Source organism: Nerophis ophidion, linkage group LG04 (assembly GCF_033978795.1).
Source record: "Nerophis ophidion isolate RoL-2023_Sa linkage group LG04, RoL_Noph_v1.0, whole genome shotgun sequence".
Taxonomy (NCBI): domain Eukaryota; kingdom Metazoa; phylum Chordata; class Actinopteri; order Syngnathiformes; family Syngnathidae; genus Nerophis; species Nerophis ophidion.
Genome location: NC_084614.1, coordinates 54,202,792 through 54,221,981, shown reverse-complemented (window position 1 = coordinate 54,221,981; position 19,190 = coordinate 54,202,792). Strand labels below are relative to the sequence as shown.

General features: G+C 38.3%; 1 protein-coding gene across 3 annotated transcripts in view; it reads left to right on the top strand.

Moving 5' to 3' along the window:
* The window catches only part of LOC133551558 (disks large homolog 4-like), a 195,420-nt gene that overhangs the window by 29,296 nt on the left and 146,934 nt on the right, over positions 1-19,190 (top strand). For 2 of the 3 annotated variants that reach the window (XM_061898380.1, XM_061898379.1), the window contains exon 1: positions 7,048-7,308. The exons of the other annotated variant lie outside the window; for it this stretch is intronic. In XM_061898380.1, coding sequence (XP_061754364.1) covers positions 7,063-7,308 — 246 coding nt within the window. In that variant the 5' untranslated portion in view covers positions 7,048-7,062. Of the gene's footprint in view, positions 1-7,047; positions 7,309-19,190 lie in introns of those variants that run through there. 3 annotated transcript variants of the gene reach the window in all.

The window sequence follows — 19,190 nt, the reverse complement described above, 5'->3', positions numbered from 1 at the left end:
AATTAAATTCAAGTACAAAAATAATTGTACATAAATTAAAAAGTGTGAAAAAATATTGTAATTGGGATTTTGCTTCCAAATACAATTATGCCTAGGGTGGCCTTGTAAAGACATACAGTATTGTTAATATAGCTCCTACGAAAAACATCAGAGTACTAATAGAAAAGCTGGTACATATTATAGTGGTCTGCGGCATGTTCCGCAACATATATATAAAAAAAAACCAGGTTTGAGCTTGAAGTTCCTTGAATCCTTGTACATTGATATGCAGGGAATGAGTGAAAGCAAGTAATACACAAAAACTTAAATTAAAAATGACAGTTTGCACAACTTCTGCACTTGCTATCAATTATACATACAGGGCCTGATCTACTAAAGCAAGGGTGTCCAAACTTTTTGACTCGTGGTCCGTTTTGGACTAAAGTAATTTGGCTGGGGGCCAAAAGCCAACTGCATGCAAAGTAACAATTTAGATACACACACATATATAGCCTAGACATATGTATGTATATGTATATATATATATCTATCTATATATATATATATATATATATATATATATATATATATATATATATATATATATATATATATATATATATATATATGCATGTATGTATGTGTGTGTGTGTGTGTATGTATATATGTTAATGTGTATATATACACATACATACAATGTATAGACAATATACTGTATATGTACACAGTTTTGCCGTTAGTGTAATTATATAGATAACATATTTAAATAAGCAACTAAATTTGATATTTAATTTACTACACTTACTTCAGTTGTTTTTTTATAATTATTTATTAAAACCGTGTGCTGTCTCAGAGTTATCTCTGATCATGTTTACTCAGCTGATTTCACAGGTAATCCGCGATTGCATTGCTTTAAGTCTGCATATTAATTTCATACCAAATTGAAAAAGGAAGGTTGCCAAACATGTAAGACAACAGTACAACCTGCGGTGATGCCATATTTTCAAGAGTAATCGGCAATGCGCTGTTAAATGAATGTGCGAGCACACACACATATTACAACACTTTTTTTCACCACACAGCAGAGGGTTGATTGCGACGTAACAACAATAATTTCTACCAAAATAACACTTCAGTTTGCTTTGATTAAAGCAAGCTATAACAGACTGAACAACACATAACTTTAACTACTTGAACTTTAACACCAACCACCCAATCACACCCTGACGACAATGCAATATGAAGTATAAACGATAAACCGTTGAATATTAAGAGTATATGAAAGTTTGACTCCTACCTTGTTTACTTCCCTGATGACCTCCCTAAGGTTTTGTGATTAATCAGAAATATCAAGCAGCTAAAATGTGCAAAACGCACATAAGTAAGGGATATTAGCATTTTAATTGGCAAAGACATATGTCCTATATACAAACCCCGTTTCCATATGAGTTGGGAAATTGTGTTAGATTTAAATATAAAGGAATACAATGATTTGCAAATTATTTTCAACCCAGATTCAATTGAATATGCTACAAAGACAACATATTTGATGTTCAAACTGATGAACATTTTTTTTTTGCAAATAATAATTAACTTTAAAATTTTGATGACAGCAACACGTGACACAGAAGTTGGGAAAGGTGGCAATAAATACTGATAAAGTTGAGGAATGCTCATCAAACAATTATTTGGGACATCCCACAGGTGTGCAGGCTAATTGGGAACAGGTGGGTGCCATGATTGGGTATAAAAACAGCTTCCAAAAAAATGCTCAGTCTGTCACAAGAAAGAATGGGGCGAGGTACACCCCTTTGTCCACAACTGCGTGAGCAAATAGTAAAACAGTTTAAGAACAACGTTTCTCAAAGTGCAATTGCAAGAAATTTAGGGATTTCAACATCTACGGTCCATAATATCATCAAAAGGTTCAGAGAATCTGGAGAAATCCCTCCATCTAAGCGGCATGGCCGGAAACCAACATTAAATGACCGTGACCTTCGATACCTCAGACGGCACTGTATCAAAAACCGACATCAATCTATAAAGGATACCACCACATGGGCTCAGGACCACTTCAGAAAACCACTGTCACTAAATACAGTTCGTCACTCCATCCGTAAGTGCAAGTTAAAGCTCTACTATGCAAAGCGATAGCCATTTATCAACAACATCCAGAAACGCCGCCGGCTTCTCTGGGCCTGAGATCATCTAAGATGGACTGATGGAACGTGGAAAAGTGTTCTGTGGTCTGACGAGTCCACATTTCAAATTGTTTTGGGAAATATTCGACATCGTGTCATCCGGACCAAAGGGGAAGCAAGCCATCCAGACTGTTTTCGACGCAAAGTTCAAAAGCCACCAACTGTGATGGTATGGGGGTGCATTAGTGCCCAAGGCATGGGTAACTTACACATCTGTGAAGGCAACATTAATGCTGAAAGGTACATACAGGCTTTGGAACAACATATGCTGCCATCCAAGCGCAGTCTTTTTCATAGACGTCCCTGCCTATTTCAGTAAGACAATGCCAAGCCATATTCACCACGTGTTACAACAGTGTCGCTTCGTAAAAAAAGAGTGCGGGTACTTTCCTGGCCCGCCTGCAGTCCAGACCTGTCTCCCAATCGAAAATGTGTGGCGCATTATGAAGCGTAAAATACGACAGCGGAGACCCTGTACTGAAGCTCTACATAAAACAAGAATGGGGAAATAATTCCACTTTCAAAGCTTCAACAATTAGTTTTCCTCAGTTCCCAATTATTTGTGAAAAAAAAAAGAAAAAATTCGAGTTTGAACATCAAATACCTTGTCTTTGTAGTGCATTCAACTGAATATGGGTTGAAAATGATTTGCAAATCATTGTATTCCATTTATATTTACATCTAACACAATTTCCCAACTCATATGGAAACGGGGTTTGTAAACTTTAAGCAATACAGTGTTACTTGTATAGTAGCTCCCTAATCAATTGTTTTCACTAATATTTGCACTTTATGTTAACACTCTGCAGTGGCATATTTATTTTTAGTTATCCCTTTTGTCTTTTGCCTTTTTTTGTTTTATTACTGTTTAATTATTTTCTCAAGTTTCATTTTGAAATGAAAGCCCTGTTCACATACTGTTTGTTTAAAATAGGGAGGGCAATAAAAAATTGCCTTACATAACATAGTAAATAATCATGATTTATTATTGTGTTTTGAATATTGATAAAATTAATTGTGTATATTATGATGGCCATAATCATGCAGGCCGAGTATCAGTATTGCATGTATGCAAACATATCTTTCCAAATTACTATCGTATTAGTATCACACGTGTCATTAGCATTTATATCTTAAGGTAAACTTGGGAGTAGTAAGTGGACGTTTTTGACAATTATGAGGCTATATTTTCAGAGTAAATGTCTGTGAAAACAGAAAAAGTGTTAAATGTTTATCGCAAAGCTTTCAAAGTAGCAGCTTGGTGAAAAAAAAACCTACCCAAAACTGTGTTTAAAAAAAGCTAACTTCAGTTAAAGGCCAAATGATCTGGTTTTTCTTACTACCTATGGTGAGCAGCAAAATTATTCTCCAGAAAATGTTTCAGTATATGTCCTTATAGTTGGTAAGACGGAAAAAACTTGCAACACAAACAACATATTACAATTTGTCATACCATTAATAGTCTTAAATAAGTAGAATATTCCTTTAAAACTGTGCGTTTAGAGAAGGTGTCCAAAGTGCAGCCCGTGGGCAATTTGTGTTCTGCAGTTAATTGTTTACCGATGGCACATTAAGAAAATAACATTACGAAAAACATGTAATCATAAAAACACTAAAAGTGGAATAAAAGAGCAAATAAGGTGTACTGTTTTTAGAAAAAGTTGAAATGTTGATTCTATTAACACAAAGCTGACACGCAGGCTGTCTCTGTATAAAAATAAAAGTGAAAAATATCAAAACGTCCAGCACATCCTTTAAATTTTCAGTCTGCGGCCTTCAGTGAAGAAAGTTTGAACACCCCTGGTGTAGAGTTTCAGGTTAATCAAATTCCTGCATTCCTCAGTATTTTTGTTTTACTCTCTGTGTTGACCCTGCGACGAGATGGCGTCTTGTCCAGGGTGTAAAACAACCTTCCGCCCGAATGCAGCTGAGATAGGCTCCAGCACCCCACGTGACCCCAAAAGGGACAAGCGGTAAAAAATGGATGGATGGATGGAAATATATTTGCAGAGCAAGGAATCATACTTGGTAAAGATACTTGCCTATCTTTCATAATCATAATGAAAGACATGACATTCGATGTATTTTTTTAAATGCATTCTAAGTATTAAAATTTTTTATTAAAATTCTGCTTACAATGGAGCCGATGGGAGTCCCTCTATTCTATGCTCCAAAAAACCCTCCATTGAGGTTTTATATACATGATGTAATTTATATATGAAATGTAGTAACAGGCACATTAATAATATTTAATATTTACTTATTTTGATCAATTTAAGCATACCTGGTGCATTAATTTCAAAAACCCATTACAAAGTTTCCTTATTTTTAACATCACTGATTATTACTCATTGCAGACTTTATGAGAGCCAACAAACATATTAAAACATCACTTACTGCTGCTGTTAACATCACTTACTGCTGCTGTTATTAGGAAGCCGACTGCTGGGACGTTCATATATTACCATTTAGATGAAGAACGACTCACAAACCTCGTGAAGAAAATGGGGGTGGGACCAAGCGTCTTTTTGTGGGGTTTTCGCCTAAAGTGGCTGTCAAAGTGTACCAACTTGTCAGAATATGTCCTCAGCCTTCTGCTATCCTGGTGAAAGGTATGATTTATGATCTACAATAAAGTTTGACGAGCAAGGAAACGACGAAACAGCTGATCAGTCGATCATGTCAACTTTGGCACAGAATCTTGTAATCACGGTGCCGCTAAAAATACTTTGTCTGTGCTTATAATAACTATCACTAACACTTGGTTAATATTCAAGTCACGGAATGTAAATGGAGTATTGTTGGTTTTGAATGGTTATTTATCGGGAGGACCTCCCATTGGCTCCGCTGTAAGCCGACTTTTATTTACATTTATGAGAAAGAATGCATTAAATTAAAAAATATACATCCGTCGCAATGTCTTTCATAATGATTGTGAGCGATAGGTAAAATTCTAAAATAAGTTCCCCTTTCAGTCAAAAGTTATGCTGAAATATATCAGAAAAAAATATATCATATATTCCATCCATCCATTTTCTACCGCTTATTCCCTTTCGGGGTCGCGGGGGGCGCTGGCGCCTATCTCAGCTACAATCGGGCGGAAGGCGGGGTACACCCTGGACAAGTCGCCACCTCATCGCAGGGCCAACACAGATAGACAGACAACATTCACACTCACATTCACACACTAGGGCCAATTTAGTGTTGCCAATCAACCTATCCCCAGGTGCATGTCTTTGGAAGTGGGAGGAAGCCGGAGTACCCGGAGGGAACCACGCATTCACGGGGAGAACATGCAAACTCCACACAGAAAGATCCCGAGCCTGGATTTGAACCCAGGACTGCAGGACCTTCGTATTGTGAGGCAGACGCACTAACCCCTCTGCCACCGTGAAGCCTATATCATATATTATGATGTTAAAATGTTGTAAAAGTAATTTAAGTTAAAAAACATATTTTTAATGTTTTAAGCATCTTGAATTGTTTTGATAAGTTGCCTTCTAAAACACAGTATAACGATCCCTCCAGTTCAAGACAAAATTAAACAGTTTTTTTTTTGAGTCATGTTTTCTTTAAGAAACAACAACTGGGAGATTGAAAATAAAATCATATATCTTAGGTGCTCCACAGTTGTAAGAAGAGTCTGCTACCAAACATTGGCATGTCTTCTTCTTTTTTGTTTACTAACCTGCCCAACCTTTGAGACATTTTTTTCCAAGCAACCACATCACTCTGAGTCACTGCATGGTATGTGTGAGAGACAGGAAGAAAAGCACCGAATCCCTTGAGGTGGGACGTCATTTGGCCATTTCTGCTGTTTTGCATACAGTACTGTCAATATCTGTACGTATGAGACAATTTATTTTAGACATCTTTCTGTAGGGAAAAATAGTATCTTATATCAAGGTCAATAAAGTATATTGATCTTTAGGCCTTTTTCAAAATATAGTAGCGATGGTGAGTGTCTTAGAGTGGGCCTGTACAGATATATTGATAAATCTCCTATGAAAAACATCAGAGCGCAGTTTTGAAATAAGCATCTAAATAAATTTGATATCAAAATCACTACGCTAATTTCATTTTTTTTATTTTTTATAATGATTATGTATTGCAACCGTGTGCTGTCTCAGAGTTATCTCTCATCATGTTTACTCAGCTGATTTCACATTGTTTTAAGTCCGCATATCAATTTCATCCAAAACTGAAAAAGGAAATTTGCCAAACATGTAAGAATACAGTACAACCTGCAGTGTGTCTTAGAGTGGCCCCATGTTTCTATCCATCCATCCATTTTCTACCGCTTATTCCCTTTCGGGGTCGCGGGGGGCGCTGGCGCCTATCTCAGCTACAATCGGGCGGAAGGCAGGGTACACCCTGGACAAGTCGCCACCTCATCGCAGGGCCAACACAGATAGACAGACAACATTCACACTCACATTCACACACATGTTTCTATATAATATATATATATATATATATATATATATATATATATATATATATATATAGCAGTGATGGTGAGCGTCAATATTAAAAACAATACCTTGTAATTGTTTTCTTGCCCTGATGTGGGATATGAGCCGAGGATGTCGTTCTTGCTTGTGCAGCCCTTTGAGACACTTGTGATTTAGGGCTATAGAAATAAACTTTGATTGATTGATGGTTTCTGACTTATGTATTAGACCTTGTGTGGAGGATGGAGGACAGTAGTGTTTATTCCACACATACACACAGAGAAAAGGGAAATGAAATAATACATGGCTTTAGTTTGTCTCCATGTCTGATTGGCTGCCCTCCCTCACTGTGAGGCAGTGACAATCATATATTATGAGTCACAGCTGAGCTGGAGCAGGCTGCCATTCCTCTATATTCTCAGCCATATATGTTCAACAACACCAACAACACCCGCTTCCAGGAAAACTCTTGCTTCTCTTCTGCTACGACATCCCTCCCTTCCCCTTCCCTCTCTCCCCCTCCTTCCATTCTCTTCCCCTTCACCCTTCCCCAGTCGCCGTCTCCCCATCCCTCTCCTCCTCCTCCTTCGCTGCGGGTGTCTGGGAGGCTGTTTTTCCTCTGTCTCTCGCTCATGAAGGGCCGCACTAAGCTCCCTTCTCTCTGCCCATGTGTGGTAGGTACATTCACCTCCGTCGTCGTGTCATCCTCTGCCTCCATCGCCGCCTTCTGCTTCGCATGTTAGCTCAACGACAGCTCGTCGTTCTGGAAGGCTTGGACTGGGGGAGGCGGGCTTTTATAATTTTTGCATGGATGGTGATATGTCAAAGTCATAGATGAATCAGAGGAGTGCGTATGAGAGATGTGCTCTGGTTATGTTTATTTATCTGGTGCTGGGTATGTTTGGTATGAATGTGGCCTGCATGCACATGTGGGCGTGCGTGAGCCAGGCAGCATGTAGAGACATGCGGAGGGAGTTCAACTTGCAGACTTGTTGATTAAACTGTACGGGGCGTATATTCATTACACCTTTCCTACATAGTTTAATATAATATGCATGTACCTTTTTGTAAGGATATGCACACATATTTTTACTGGTAGATTAGGTTGACATTTAACCAAAAAAATCCCCCAAACTACCCTAATTTTGCAATACTTAATAACTGTTCAATGGTTCCTGGAATGTTTATGATTTAGGGCAGTCCCATTACAAAATATGTTTTGATTTGAACTAATATTTAATCCTTAATATTTACAAATATTTAACATAATTCTGTGTGCATTTTATTAAATTATATTCATGTATTTTTGTCATTACTCATCATTTTAATATGTCCTATTAGTTAAATTTACAAAAAGTGTTTTTAATTTATTTATCTTTTATCATATATTTATAATTTTCCACTTCCCTTTTTGGGGGGAATTTTGCCCATCATTAATCCTTATGTAAGACAAGCACACATATGTTTTGGACTTTCACACTGTTAACCGTATCCACTCAGCATCCTTTGCACCGGTCACCTGGGGGAGGGGGTCCCTTCCAAGATTTCTTATTTCTCCCATTGGGTTGAGTTTTTTCTTGCCCTGATGTGGGATCTGAGCTTGAACCTATAAAGCACTCTAAAAAACATCCAAATACCTCCATCAACATTTTACATACATGCTGTATATAGTAACAAGCATATTCATAATAACATGTAACATTTACGTATTTTGCTCATTTTAAGCATGCGGCGGGGTTGTTAACTTCACAGACGCATCACAATGGTCGCTTTCCTTTTCAACAGTAACAGATACTACTAATCATGGCAGACTTTGAGAGATACATATGACTACTTTAGGACAAAGGATCCAGAACCTTATCTTTTCGAGCCTGAATATACAGAGGATGACCTGCAAGTCTTAGAAGCTGTGTGCTAAACAGCTGTAACTTTAGTGAAACATTAAGCATTAAACAGAAGTATTGCTAAGTGCTGACTGTTGAACAAGATATACAAACTGGGAACATAACAATCTCTTGCTGTACAATGTCTGCTCTCAATTGGATGCCTACTGACAGCATGTTCTAATCTTCCTGTTTAAATGAAGAATTAATCATAATCCTCACAAAGGGATAAAAAAAAAAAGGTGCAGCAAACAAACTGTTTTTGTGTCTGTCTTGCCATCTCCGGATTAAACATCAAAGTTAACCAACTTCTTGGTTTATGGCCACATCTTTCGACTATCCAGGTGATTTCTGATACAGAATTTACTTTTGACAACTCGGAAGCTGCATCAGCAGCAGCAGCTAGCCGACTCAATATGTCAATATAGCAGCAAAGGGTCGATATCTCTCTGTGATCAATGTGCCGCTACAAATAGTTTGTTGTCGTTCTCACTTATTAAAACAAAACCGCTAACACTCGGTTAAAATTCAGGTCACAAGATGTAAATGCCGTATTGTTGCTGGATTTTAGATGTTTATTTTTTGGAAGCTTTACTGGCCAAATGGTGTTTTTCCATTAGCTGTATTGTTAGTCAGGTTGTACTTCCCGTACGGCAGAGTGCACCAAAAAAAGAAAAAAAAAACACATTTGTTTTTATAATATTGAGGCATTCCCAGGATAGCTGAGAGACAGTCTTCACAACGTGTCCTGGGTCTTCCCTGTGGTATCTTACCGGTCGGACGTGCCCTAAACACCTCCCATGCAGGGAGGCGTCCGGGTGGCATCCTGACTAGATGCCCGAAGCACCTCATCTGGCTCCTCGATGTGGAGGAGCAGCGGCTTTACTTTGAGCTCCCCGCGGATGGCAGAGCTTCTCACCCTATCTCTAAGGGAGAGCCCCGCAACCCAGCGGAGGAAACTCATTCTGGCTCGTATTCGTGATATTATACTTTCGGTCTAAACCCAAAACTCATGACCATATGTGAGGATAGGGGCGTGGATAGACCGGTAAACTGAGAGCTTTGCCTTCTGGATAGACGCCGCACAAATCCGCCTGTCAATCTCACGATTCACTCTTCCCTCTATCGTGAACAAGACTTTGAGTTACTTGAACTCCTCCACTTGGGGCAAGATCTCTTCCCCAACTCAGAGATAGTATCTGGCTTCGAGGTGCTAAATCTAATCCCAGTCGCTTCACACTCGGCTGCGAACCGATCCAGTGAGAGCTGAAGATCCCGGCCAGATGAAGCAATCAGGACCACATCATCTACAAAAAGCAGAGACCTAATCCCGCAGCCACCAAACCGGATCCCCTCAACGCCCTGACTGCGCATAGAAAATCTGTCCGTAAAAGTTATGAACAGAATCGGTGACAAAGGGCAGCCCTGGTGGAGTCCAACCCTCACTGGAAACTGGTCCGATGTACTGCCGGCAATGCGAACCAAGCACTGACACTGATCATACAGGGAGCAGACCGCCACAATCAGGCAGTCTGATACCCCATACTCTCTGAGCACTCCCCACAGGACTTCCCGAGCCACACGGTTGAATGCCTTCTCCAAGTCTATAAAACAGACGTAGACTGGTGGGGAAAACTCCCATGCACCCTCAATAACCCTGCCGACAGTATAGAGCTGGTCCACAGTTCCATGACCAGGACGAAAACCACACTGCTCCTCCTGTATCCGAGGTTTGACTCACCAGTGTAGCCTTCTTCCAGCACACTTGAAAAGACCATACCGGGAAGGCTGAGAAGTGTGATCTCACTAGGGTTGTCCCAATACCAATATTTTGGAACCGGTACCACTACAACTTTTCGATACTTTACTAAATAAAGGGGACCACAAAAAATTGTATTATTGGCTTTATTTTAACAACAACATCTTACGGTACATTAAACATAAGTTTCTTATTGCAATCGAACAACAATTTTGGCTATAAATAAAATAGTGAACATATTGGACAACTTGTCTTTTATTACCAAGTAGGCGAAAAAAGGCTCCTTATTATCTGCTGACATATGCAGTAACATATTGTGTCATTTCTCATTCTATTATTTTGTCAAAATTATAATCCTCACAGGCAAGCTGTAAAAATGTATAATTAATCTACTGGTTCATTTACTGTTAATATCTGGTGTTTTTCCATTTCAACATGTTCTATATACACTTCTGTTAAAATGTAGTACTCAACTAATCAGCTAATGTAAAAGTAGTTTCCGATGATGCCACAAATTTACGTATTGATTCTATACGAAATCGTTACAGGATCATACATTGGTCATATTCAAAGTCCTCATGTGTCCAGGGACATATATAAACATAATATGAATTTTAAAAAAAGGAAAAAAAAATTGTGACGATAAAAAATATTAATGTTATCATAGTGGTATCGACTAGATACGCTCTTGTACTTAGTACCATTACAGTGGATGTCAGGTGTAGATCCACCCATGGCATTTGTTTACATTCAGGAACGGTGTCATTAGCTGTGATGTCGGTGAGCTACAGTGTGTAGTGAAGCACGTTTAGCTATTCCTTGTCCTGCAGGGATGATAATTACTGTATGTCCTAATATATGATATGTACTGTAAGAAACACACTTTATTTGTCGCCATGGAGGCGAGGATTAAGGATTTAGGTGTAGAAAAAACACTGCCGACTGCGGATGGACATTAGCCGCTAACTAGCTAGCCATGTTTTAAAGCATCTCTTGCTGTGGGCATTTCAGTGTTATATCTTCAGCTTTATCTTTAGTTTTTAGCCAAAATGCGTCCGTTTTTCCTTTTCTGTCTACACACCTTGTCTGCTTGTAAGTACTCTGTGATTGTACGCTGCTGAACATGCTCCTCCACGTGTAAACCAGCAATGTCATGATGTGACAAAGCGCCCTTGTGCCCGTTAAAAAAAACAAAAAAAACAGAGTACAGTACCGTTTTTGATTAATTAGTACTGCAATATTATACTAGTACCGGTATACTGTACAACCCTAGAGCCCACGTTAGTTAGAACACATCCTCTGGTTCCCCTTCTTACAGAGAGGAACCACCACCCTGGTCTGCCAATCCAGAGGTACCGCCCCAAAGTCCTCGTAACTTAGATTTGAATAATGCATATTAGTGGTGCTCAAATAAATCGATTCGAATAGTGAATTGTATTAATTCCAAGGAGCTTTTGTAATCTATGCAACCTCCTTTGAAAATATTTTATCATCATTTTCATGGGTTTGAATTAAGAATTTTGATAAATCGAAAATCAATTGTGAATCGAAATAGTCACCCCAGCTGAGTTGTCATGAGATTCCCATATCCAATACATATTTGCATATTCATATTCATTGATAACATACTAATATTTCACTTATTTTTCATGTACTTTTTTTTTTTTACACATGAACCCTTTTCAAAAAGTAAACACACATATTGAGGTATTTTTAATGCATGTTATTATTAACTTAACTTACAACTTTTATCTATCTTTCATCTATATTTTTAATGGGTCTGAAAGTATGAAGTGTGAAAAATAAACAATTTCAAGTAAAAATCACCAATTACATATATTTTTGGTGTATGTTGATTCAGTCAATCTGTAGTATTCTGTAGTATATTTGTGTGCATGTACATGTGCGTACACAATATTTACTTTGGTTTATTGCAGTATAAAGAGCATCCGGAAAGTATCTTCCTTAGCTTCACTTTTTCCATAGTTTATTACAGCCATGTTCCAAAATGCAATAAATCCATGTTTGTCCACAAAAGTCTACACATAATACTCAGTGATAATGTGATTTTGTTCCCCAACTTTCAAATCAAAAAAATAAAACATATTTTGATGCATTTTAGAAATAGTTTTACTAAGAAAGGGCTTCTGTCTGGCCACTATAGCATACAGGCCTGTTTGGTGGCTTGCTGCAGAGATGGTTGTCCTTCTAGAAGGTTCTCCTCTCTCCACAGAGGAATGATATAGCTCTGACAGAGTGACCATTGGGTTCTTGGTCACCTCCATGACTAGACCAAGATGAATGCAGCAAAGTACAGAGACATCCTGGATGAAAACCAACAATTCCCATCTAACCTGATTGAGCTTGAGAAGTGTTGCAAAGAGAAATGGGCGAAACTCCCCAAAGATAGGTGTACCAAGCTTGTAGAACGGTGGTTCTTAACCTTGTTGGAGGTACTGAACCCCACCGGTTTCATATCCGCATTCACTGAACCCTCCTTTTTTCAACAAATTCAAAACATAGTTATATGTGTGTGATAACCCTTTAGGATGGGGTGTAACAAAGACTTAATTTAGAGTTTTTTTGGACGCTAGGGAAACATTCTATGTAACAAAGACTTCATTTAGAGGTCTTTGGTTAGGGTTCGGGTATGGTTTAGAGGGTTAGGGTTATAATAACCCCATGCCGAATAAGGTATTAATAAGTACTTAATAATGACTAGATAAGAGCCAATATTTTAATAATTTGGATGTTATTAAGAAACTAATTAAAGGTGAATATGTTCCAAATACTAAAGTGTTACCATGTTTTTTTACTGGTGCACAAAATGAACCGTGCATGAACATCACCTTGTTCAAACAGCACAACCAACACAGTGCATAAACTCACAACAAATTAAACACCTGCAAATCAGTCTGACTTCTGTTGTTGCCATATCCATAATACGCCGATAGGGAGAAGTTATTATTTACACGATGAGTCGGGTGTATTTTGACATCCGCCGAACCCCTGAGCCCGACTCAGCGAACCCCTAGGGTTCGATAGAACCCAGGTTAAGAACCACTGTTGTAAAATCATATTAAAGAAGATTTAAGGCAGTAATTGCTGCCAAAGGTGCATCAACAAAGTTTTGAGAAAAGGCTGTGAATACTTATGTACATGAGATTTTTTTTGTTATAATACATTTTTAAAATAAAAAAATAAAAAAACTTGTTGCATTGTCATCGTGGGGTATTGTTTGTAGAATGTTGAGGACAAAAATTGTTTTATTCCATTTTGAAAAAAGGCTGTAACATAGCCAAAAGTGGAAAAAGTGAAGCGCTGTGAATATTTTCCAGTTGCATTGTATGTCTATGATGAGACTAATGTAGTGTGAATGAGTGTGTCTGTTAACACGCACATTTGTAATGTGTGTCTTGTTTGTCCCCCACTGATTTAATTATAGTGTTATAGATGTCAGAATGTCAGAGTTGATTACATGTCAGATACTATTGTAAGGAGGGTAGTATGCCAATAAATCCTTAATGGGTTCACCGCAACAGCTCGGAGGAGTTAGATTTCAGAATGCCACCAAGGGACAAAGAAGGTCTTCAGGGGTGAGAAAGAAACCTGTAATACCCAAAAAAGAATGGCTGTTTGAGTGGATTATGAAAGAAGATTTAAAATGACATTATAATAGAAATGATCAAATTAATTTAGTGACAAAAGTCATTTTGAAGATTACCACAGAGATACATTGTGTTGCGATGGTAAACAAGGTAATTTTCGACTGGACTGTTAAATAAACCGTATTGATGTTGGAATTGACTCATAAGTAAGCTTATCTAAATCGGGACTCTTACATGAGCATCAGTTTGCTATAGCATCATCTCCACAGGGCCAAACTCCACAACCACTGAACAGTCTAAATAAAGGTGGATACGGTGCTCAATTTAGCAACAAAACCTTTATACCATATACCAAATTTCAATTTTGGACTAACAAGCAGAGGTTTAAAAAGTGCTGCACAATGTCAATCAGAGTATATACACTATAATGCAGTTGGGGGTCTGACATTGAAATAGGATGTCGGTCCAATATCAGCAATTAAACAAGTATCTGATGATATCAGCTTGCTTCTAGAATCTCCGCTATAAGCAGTCCTGCAGCGTGCTTACTTGTGCAAAGCGGGACAGGCAGTTAACATCTAAATGTCCTTCAATGAGCACACAATATTGGTCTTCTGTTGTCGTTAATTGTAGTTACGGCATTTAAAAAACCCAAAACCAGTGAAGTTGGTACATTGTGTGATTTGTAAATTAAAAACAGAATACAATGATTTGCAAATCCTTTTCAACTTATATTCAATTGAATAGACTGCAAAGACAACATATTTAGTGTTCGAACTGAGACACTAATTTTATTTTGCAAATTATCATCAACTTAGAATTTAATAGCAGCAACACATTGCAAAAAAAGTTGGCACGGGCATTTTTACCACTGTTACATGGCCTTTCCTTTTAACAACACTTAGTAAATGTTTGGGAACTGAGGAGACCAATTTTTGAAGCTTTTCAGGTGGAATTATTTCCCATTCCGGTTTAGCTCGGTTGGTAGAGCGGCTGTGCCAGCAACTTGAGGGTTGCAGGTTCGATTCCCGCTTCCGCCATCCTAGTCACTGCCGTTGTGTCCTTGGGCAAGACACTTTACCCACCTGCTCCCAGTGCCACCCACACTGGTTTGAATGTAACTTAGATATTGGGTTTCACTATGTAAAGTGCTTTGAGTCACTAGAGAAAAAGCGCTATATAAATATAATTCACTGATGTACACCTTAAGTTGTTCAACTGTCCGGGGTCTCCGTTATCGTATTTTAGGCTTCATAATGCGCTACACAGTTTCAATGGGAGACAGGTCTGGACTACCGTCAGGCCGGACTAATACCTGCACTCTTTTACTATGAAGCCATGCTGTTGTAACACGTGGCTTGGCATTATCTTGCTAAAATAAGCAGGGGCGTCCATGATAACGTTGCTTGGATGGCAATACATGTTACTCCAAAACCTGTATGTACCTTTCATACAGGTTGTGTATCTTGCTCAAGGATACTTCAACATGATCATGAAGGACAGGGGATTGAACCTGCAACCATCAGGTTGGTGGGGTCAACCACTCTACCACCCGAGCCATGCTGCCCTGTTAGGTTACTCAGAGCTAACAGCTACACAACAGCTAATAAGCATGTGTACTAGATAGTATCCTCAAACAAACGCGTCCGCATCATTTAATTTACTGCGTGATGACTCATATCCTTACCATAATGAATTATTGTTGAGTTAAGTTGAGTTTGTTTACTTTGAACATGCATTCATACAACATGACACATCAAAATGTCCAGTTTCTTTATTGAACATGTTCGAAAAGGAGTAGGAAGAAGCAGAGTTTATTTAAGCCTACCCCTTTTCCTTTACATAGAAGTTGCTAAAACTTTTGTTCACTTCCTGTTCTAAATTCATTCACAATATACTCCATAACTAATAACATTAAAATAAATAAATAAATAATAACTAGTGAAGTAAGCACTAGTTGTCGCTTGGAAAACAGTTACCAGTTTACTTCAAATTTGAAGACAAGAGAAGTCTGTCATAAGGTTACTGTTTTTTTATACCTGCTATTATTCTAGGAGTAATTCAACTAAATCAAACATTTTCTAACATTTAATACAAAAAATAATATGTTTACTTTAGTTAGTTCGTTTCAGTTTATTTTGAGCAAACATACAATATAGTTAAAATCACATATTTCCAAATATTCACTACAGCACGTCCGAAAAGCAGTAGAAAGAAGCAGGGTTTATTTAATCCTATCCCTTATTATATCATAGGAAATGTATTCCATTTCTTTGTTCGCTGTTTGTAACAGAACAGTTAACAAAATAATAAGGAAATACATTAAATATACCATAAGTACGTAAACAAATATTAAAAACATAATACGTATTAGACATATAAACAAATATACACTCATTAAAGTTCTCATAAATTAATAGTTAAGTAGTTTATGCTTCATTTAGGAGATTAATGAGATTATCTCTTTTTTTAAGGTTTTAAAGATGTTTATCATAAATATTCTTCTTTGTACTTTGTGAGCACCTGTTTTTTGAACTGTTTCTTAAACTGAATCATATTAGTGCTTTGTTTGATTTCTTTGCTTAATCTATTCCCAAATTTAATTCCACACACTATGCTAAAAGGTCTTAAAGGTTGTACGTGCATACAAATGTTTTAAATTAGATTTTCCTCTAAGGTTATATTTCTCCTCTTTTGTTGAGAATAATTTTTGTACCAAGTCGTTGAATAATTAGTATTTTTGCCTCAATAAATAAAGCGTTTGTATGTTCTCTATATCCATCATTTGTCGTCCTCAGATATGGTAACACTTGCGAGCAGAAGAGGATATGAAGTGATATTTTTTTTTCCAGAACATGTATAGCTTTATTCATTATTGACGTGTTTCTAGCTACTTTGTTGTATTTTTTGACATGAGGTATCTTTCTCATTTTACACTCTATTATCACACCCAAAAACGTGTTTCCTTTTACCCTTTCAATATCTACTCAAGTCTATTTGTTCGACTTTCTCTCCTACTGTTACCACATAGCATTATTTTGGTTTTACCGAGGTTTAAGGATAGCCTGTTTTTGTCAAACCATCTTTTTTATTTGTTCATTTCAACTTCTGTTATTATTTGTATTAGTTTCTGTGGGTTCTTTCCTGAACAAACTGCTGTCGTGACATCTGCAAATAATACTAAATTTAACTCCCTTTAAAGTCATTTGTATAAAGATTGAACAATTTTGGTCCAAGAATTGATCCATGAGGTGCGCCACGAGATATTTTTAATTCTGTAGACGTGTGTTCTCCAAGCTTTACGAATTGCTTCCTGTTGGTTAAGTAACGACTTACCCAGTTCAAGACCAACTCTCTGATGCCATAAATTTCTAATTTGTTATTAACATTTTATGATTGATTGTGTCAAATGCTTTTGTTAAATTCATAAACACTGCAGCACCACATTTTTTTCGCTATCTATTGCGTTACTTTGATTATCAATCAATCAATGTTTACTTATATAGCCCTAAATCACTAGTGTCTCAAAGGGCTGCACAAACCACTACGACATCCTCGGTAGGCCCACATAAGGGCAAGGAAAACTCACACCCAGTGGGACATCGGTGACAATAATGACCCGGTGGGACGTCGGTGACAATGATGACTATGAGAACCTTGGAGAGGAGGAAAGCAAAGGATGTCGAGCGGGTCTAACATGATACTGTGAAAGTTCAATCCATAATGGATCCAACACAGTCGCGAGAGTCCAGTCCAAAGCGGATCCAACACAGCAGCGAGAGTCCCGTTCACAGCGGAGCCAGCAGGAAACCATCCCAAGCGGAGGCGGATCAGCAGCGCAGAGATGTCCCCAGCCGATACACAGGCGAGCAGTACATGGCCACCGGATCGGACCGGACTCCCTCCACAAAGGAGAGTGGGACATAGAATAAAAAGAAAAGAAACGGCAGATCAACTGGTCTAAAAAGGGAGTCTATTTAAAGGCTAGAGTATACAAATGAGTTTTAAGGTGAGACTTAACTGCTTCTACTGAGGTGGCATCTCGAACTGTTACCAGGAGGGCATTCCAGAGTACTGGAGCCCGAAATGAAAAAGCTCTACAGCCCGCAGACTTTTTTTGGGCTTTGGGAATCACTAATAAGCCGGAGTCCTTTGAACGCAGATTTCTTGCCGGGACATATGGTACAGTACAATCTGCAAGATAGGATGGAGCTAGACCGTGTAGTATTTTATACGTAAGTAGTAAAACCTTAAAGTCACATCTTAAGTGCACAGGAAGCCAGTGCAGGTGAGCCAGTACAGGCGTAATGTGATCAAACTTTCTTGTTCTTGTCAAAAGTCTAGCAGCCGCATTTTGTACCAACTGTAATCTTTTAATGCTAGACATGGGGAGACCCGAAAATAATATGTTACAGTAATCGAGACGAGACGTAACAAACGCATGGATAATGATCTCAGCGTCTTTAGTGGACAGAATGGAGCAAATTTTAGCGATATTGCGGAGATGAAAGAAGGCCGTTTTAGTAACGCTTTTAATGTGTGCCTCAAAGGAGAGAGTTGGGTCGAAGATAATACCCAGATTCTTTACCGTGTCGCCTTGTTTAATTGTTTGGTTGTCAAATGTTAGAGTTGTATTATTAAATAGAGTTCGGTGTCTAGCAGGACCGATAATCAGCATTTCCGTTTTTTTGGCGTTGAGTTGCAAAAAGTTAGCGGACATCCATTGTTTAGTTTCATTAAGACACGCCTCCAGCTGACTACAATCCGGCATGTTGGTCAGCTTTAGGGGCATGTAGAGTTGGGTGTCAGCAGCATAACAGTGAAAGCTAACACCGTATTTGCGTATGATGTCACCTAGCGGCAGCATGTAGATGCTGAAGAGTGCAGGGCCAAGGACCGAACCCTGGGGAACTCCACACGTTACCTTAACGTAGTCCGAGGTCACATTGTTATGGGAGACACACTGCATCCTATCAGTAAGATAAGAGTTAAACCAAGACAGGGCTAAGTCGGACATACCAATTCGTGTTTTGATACGTTCTAATAAAATATTATGATCGACAGTATCGAAAGCAGCGCTAAGATCGAGGAGCAGCAACATAGATGACGCATCAGAATCCATCGTTAGCAATAGATCATTAGTCATTTTTGCGAGGGCTGTCTCCGTGGAGTGATTTGCCCTGAAACCGGATTGAAAGGTTTCACATAGATTGTTAGACGCTAAGTGTTCATTTAACTGCTCCGCAACAATTTTTTCGAGGATTTTTGAAATAAAGGGAAGGTGAGACACCGGTCGGTAGTTTACC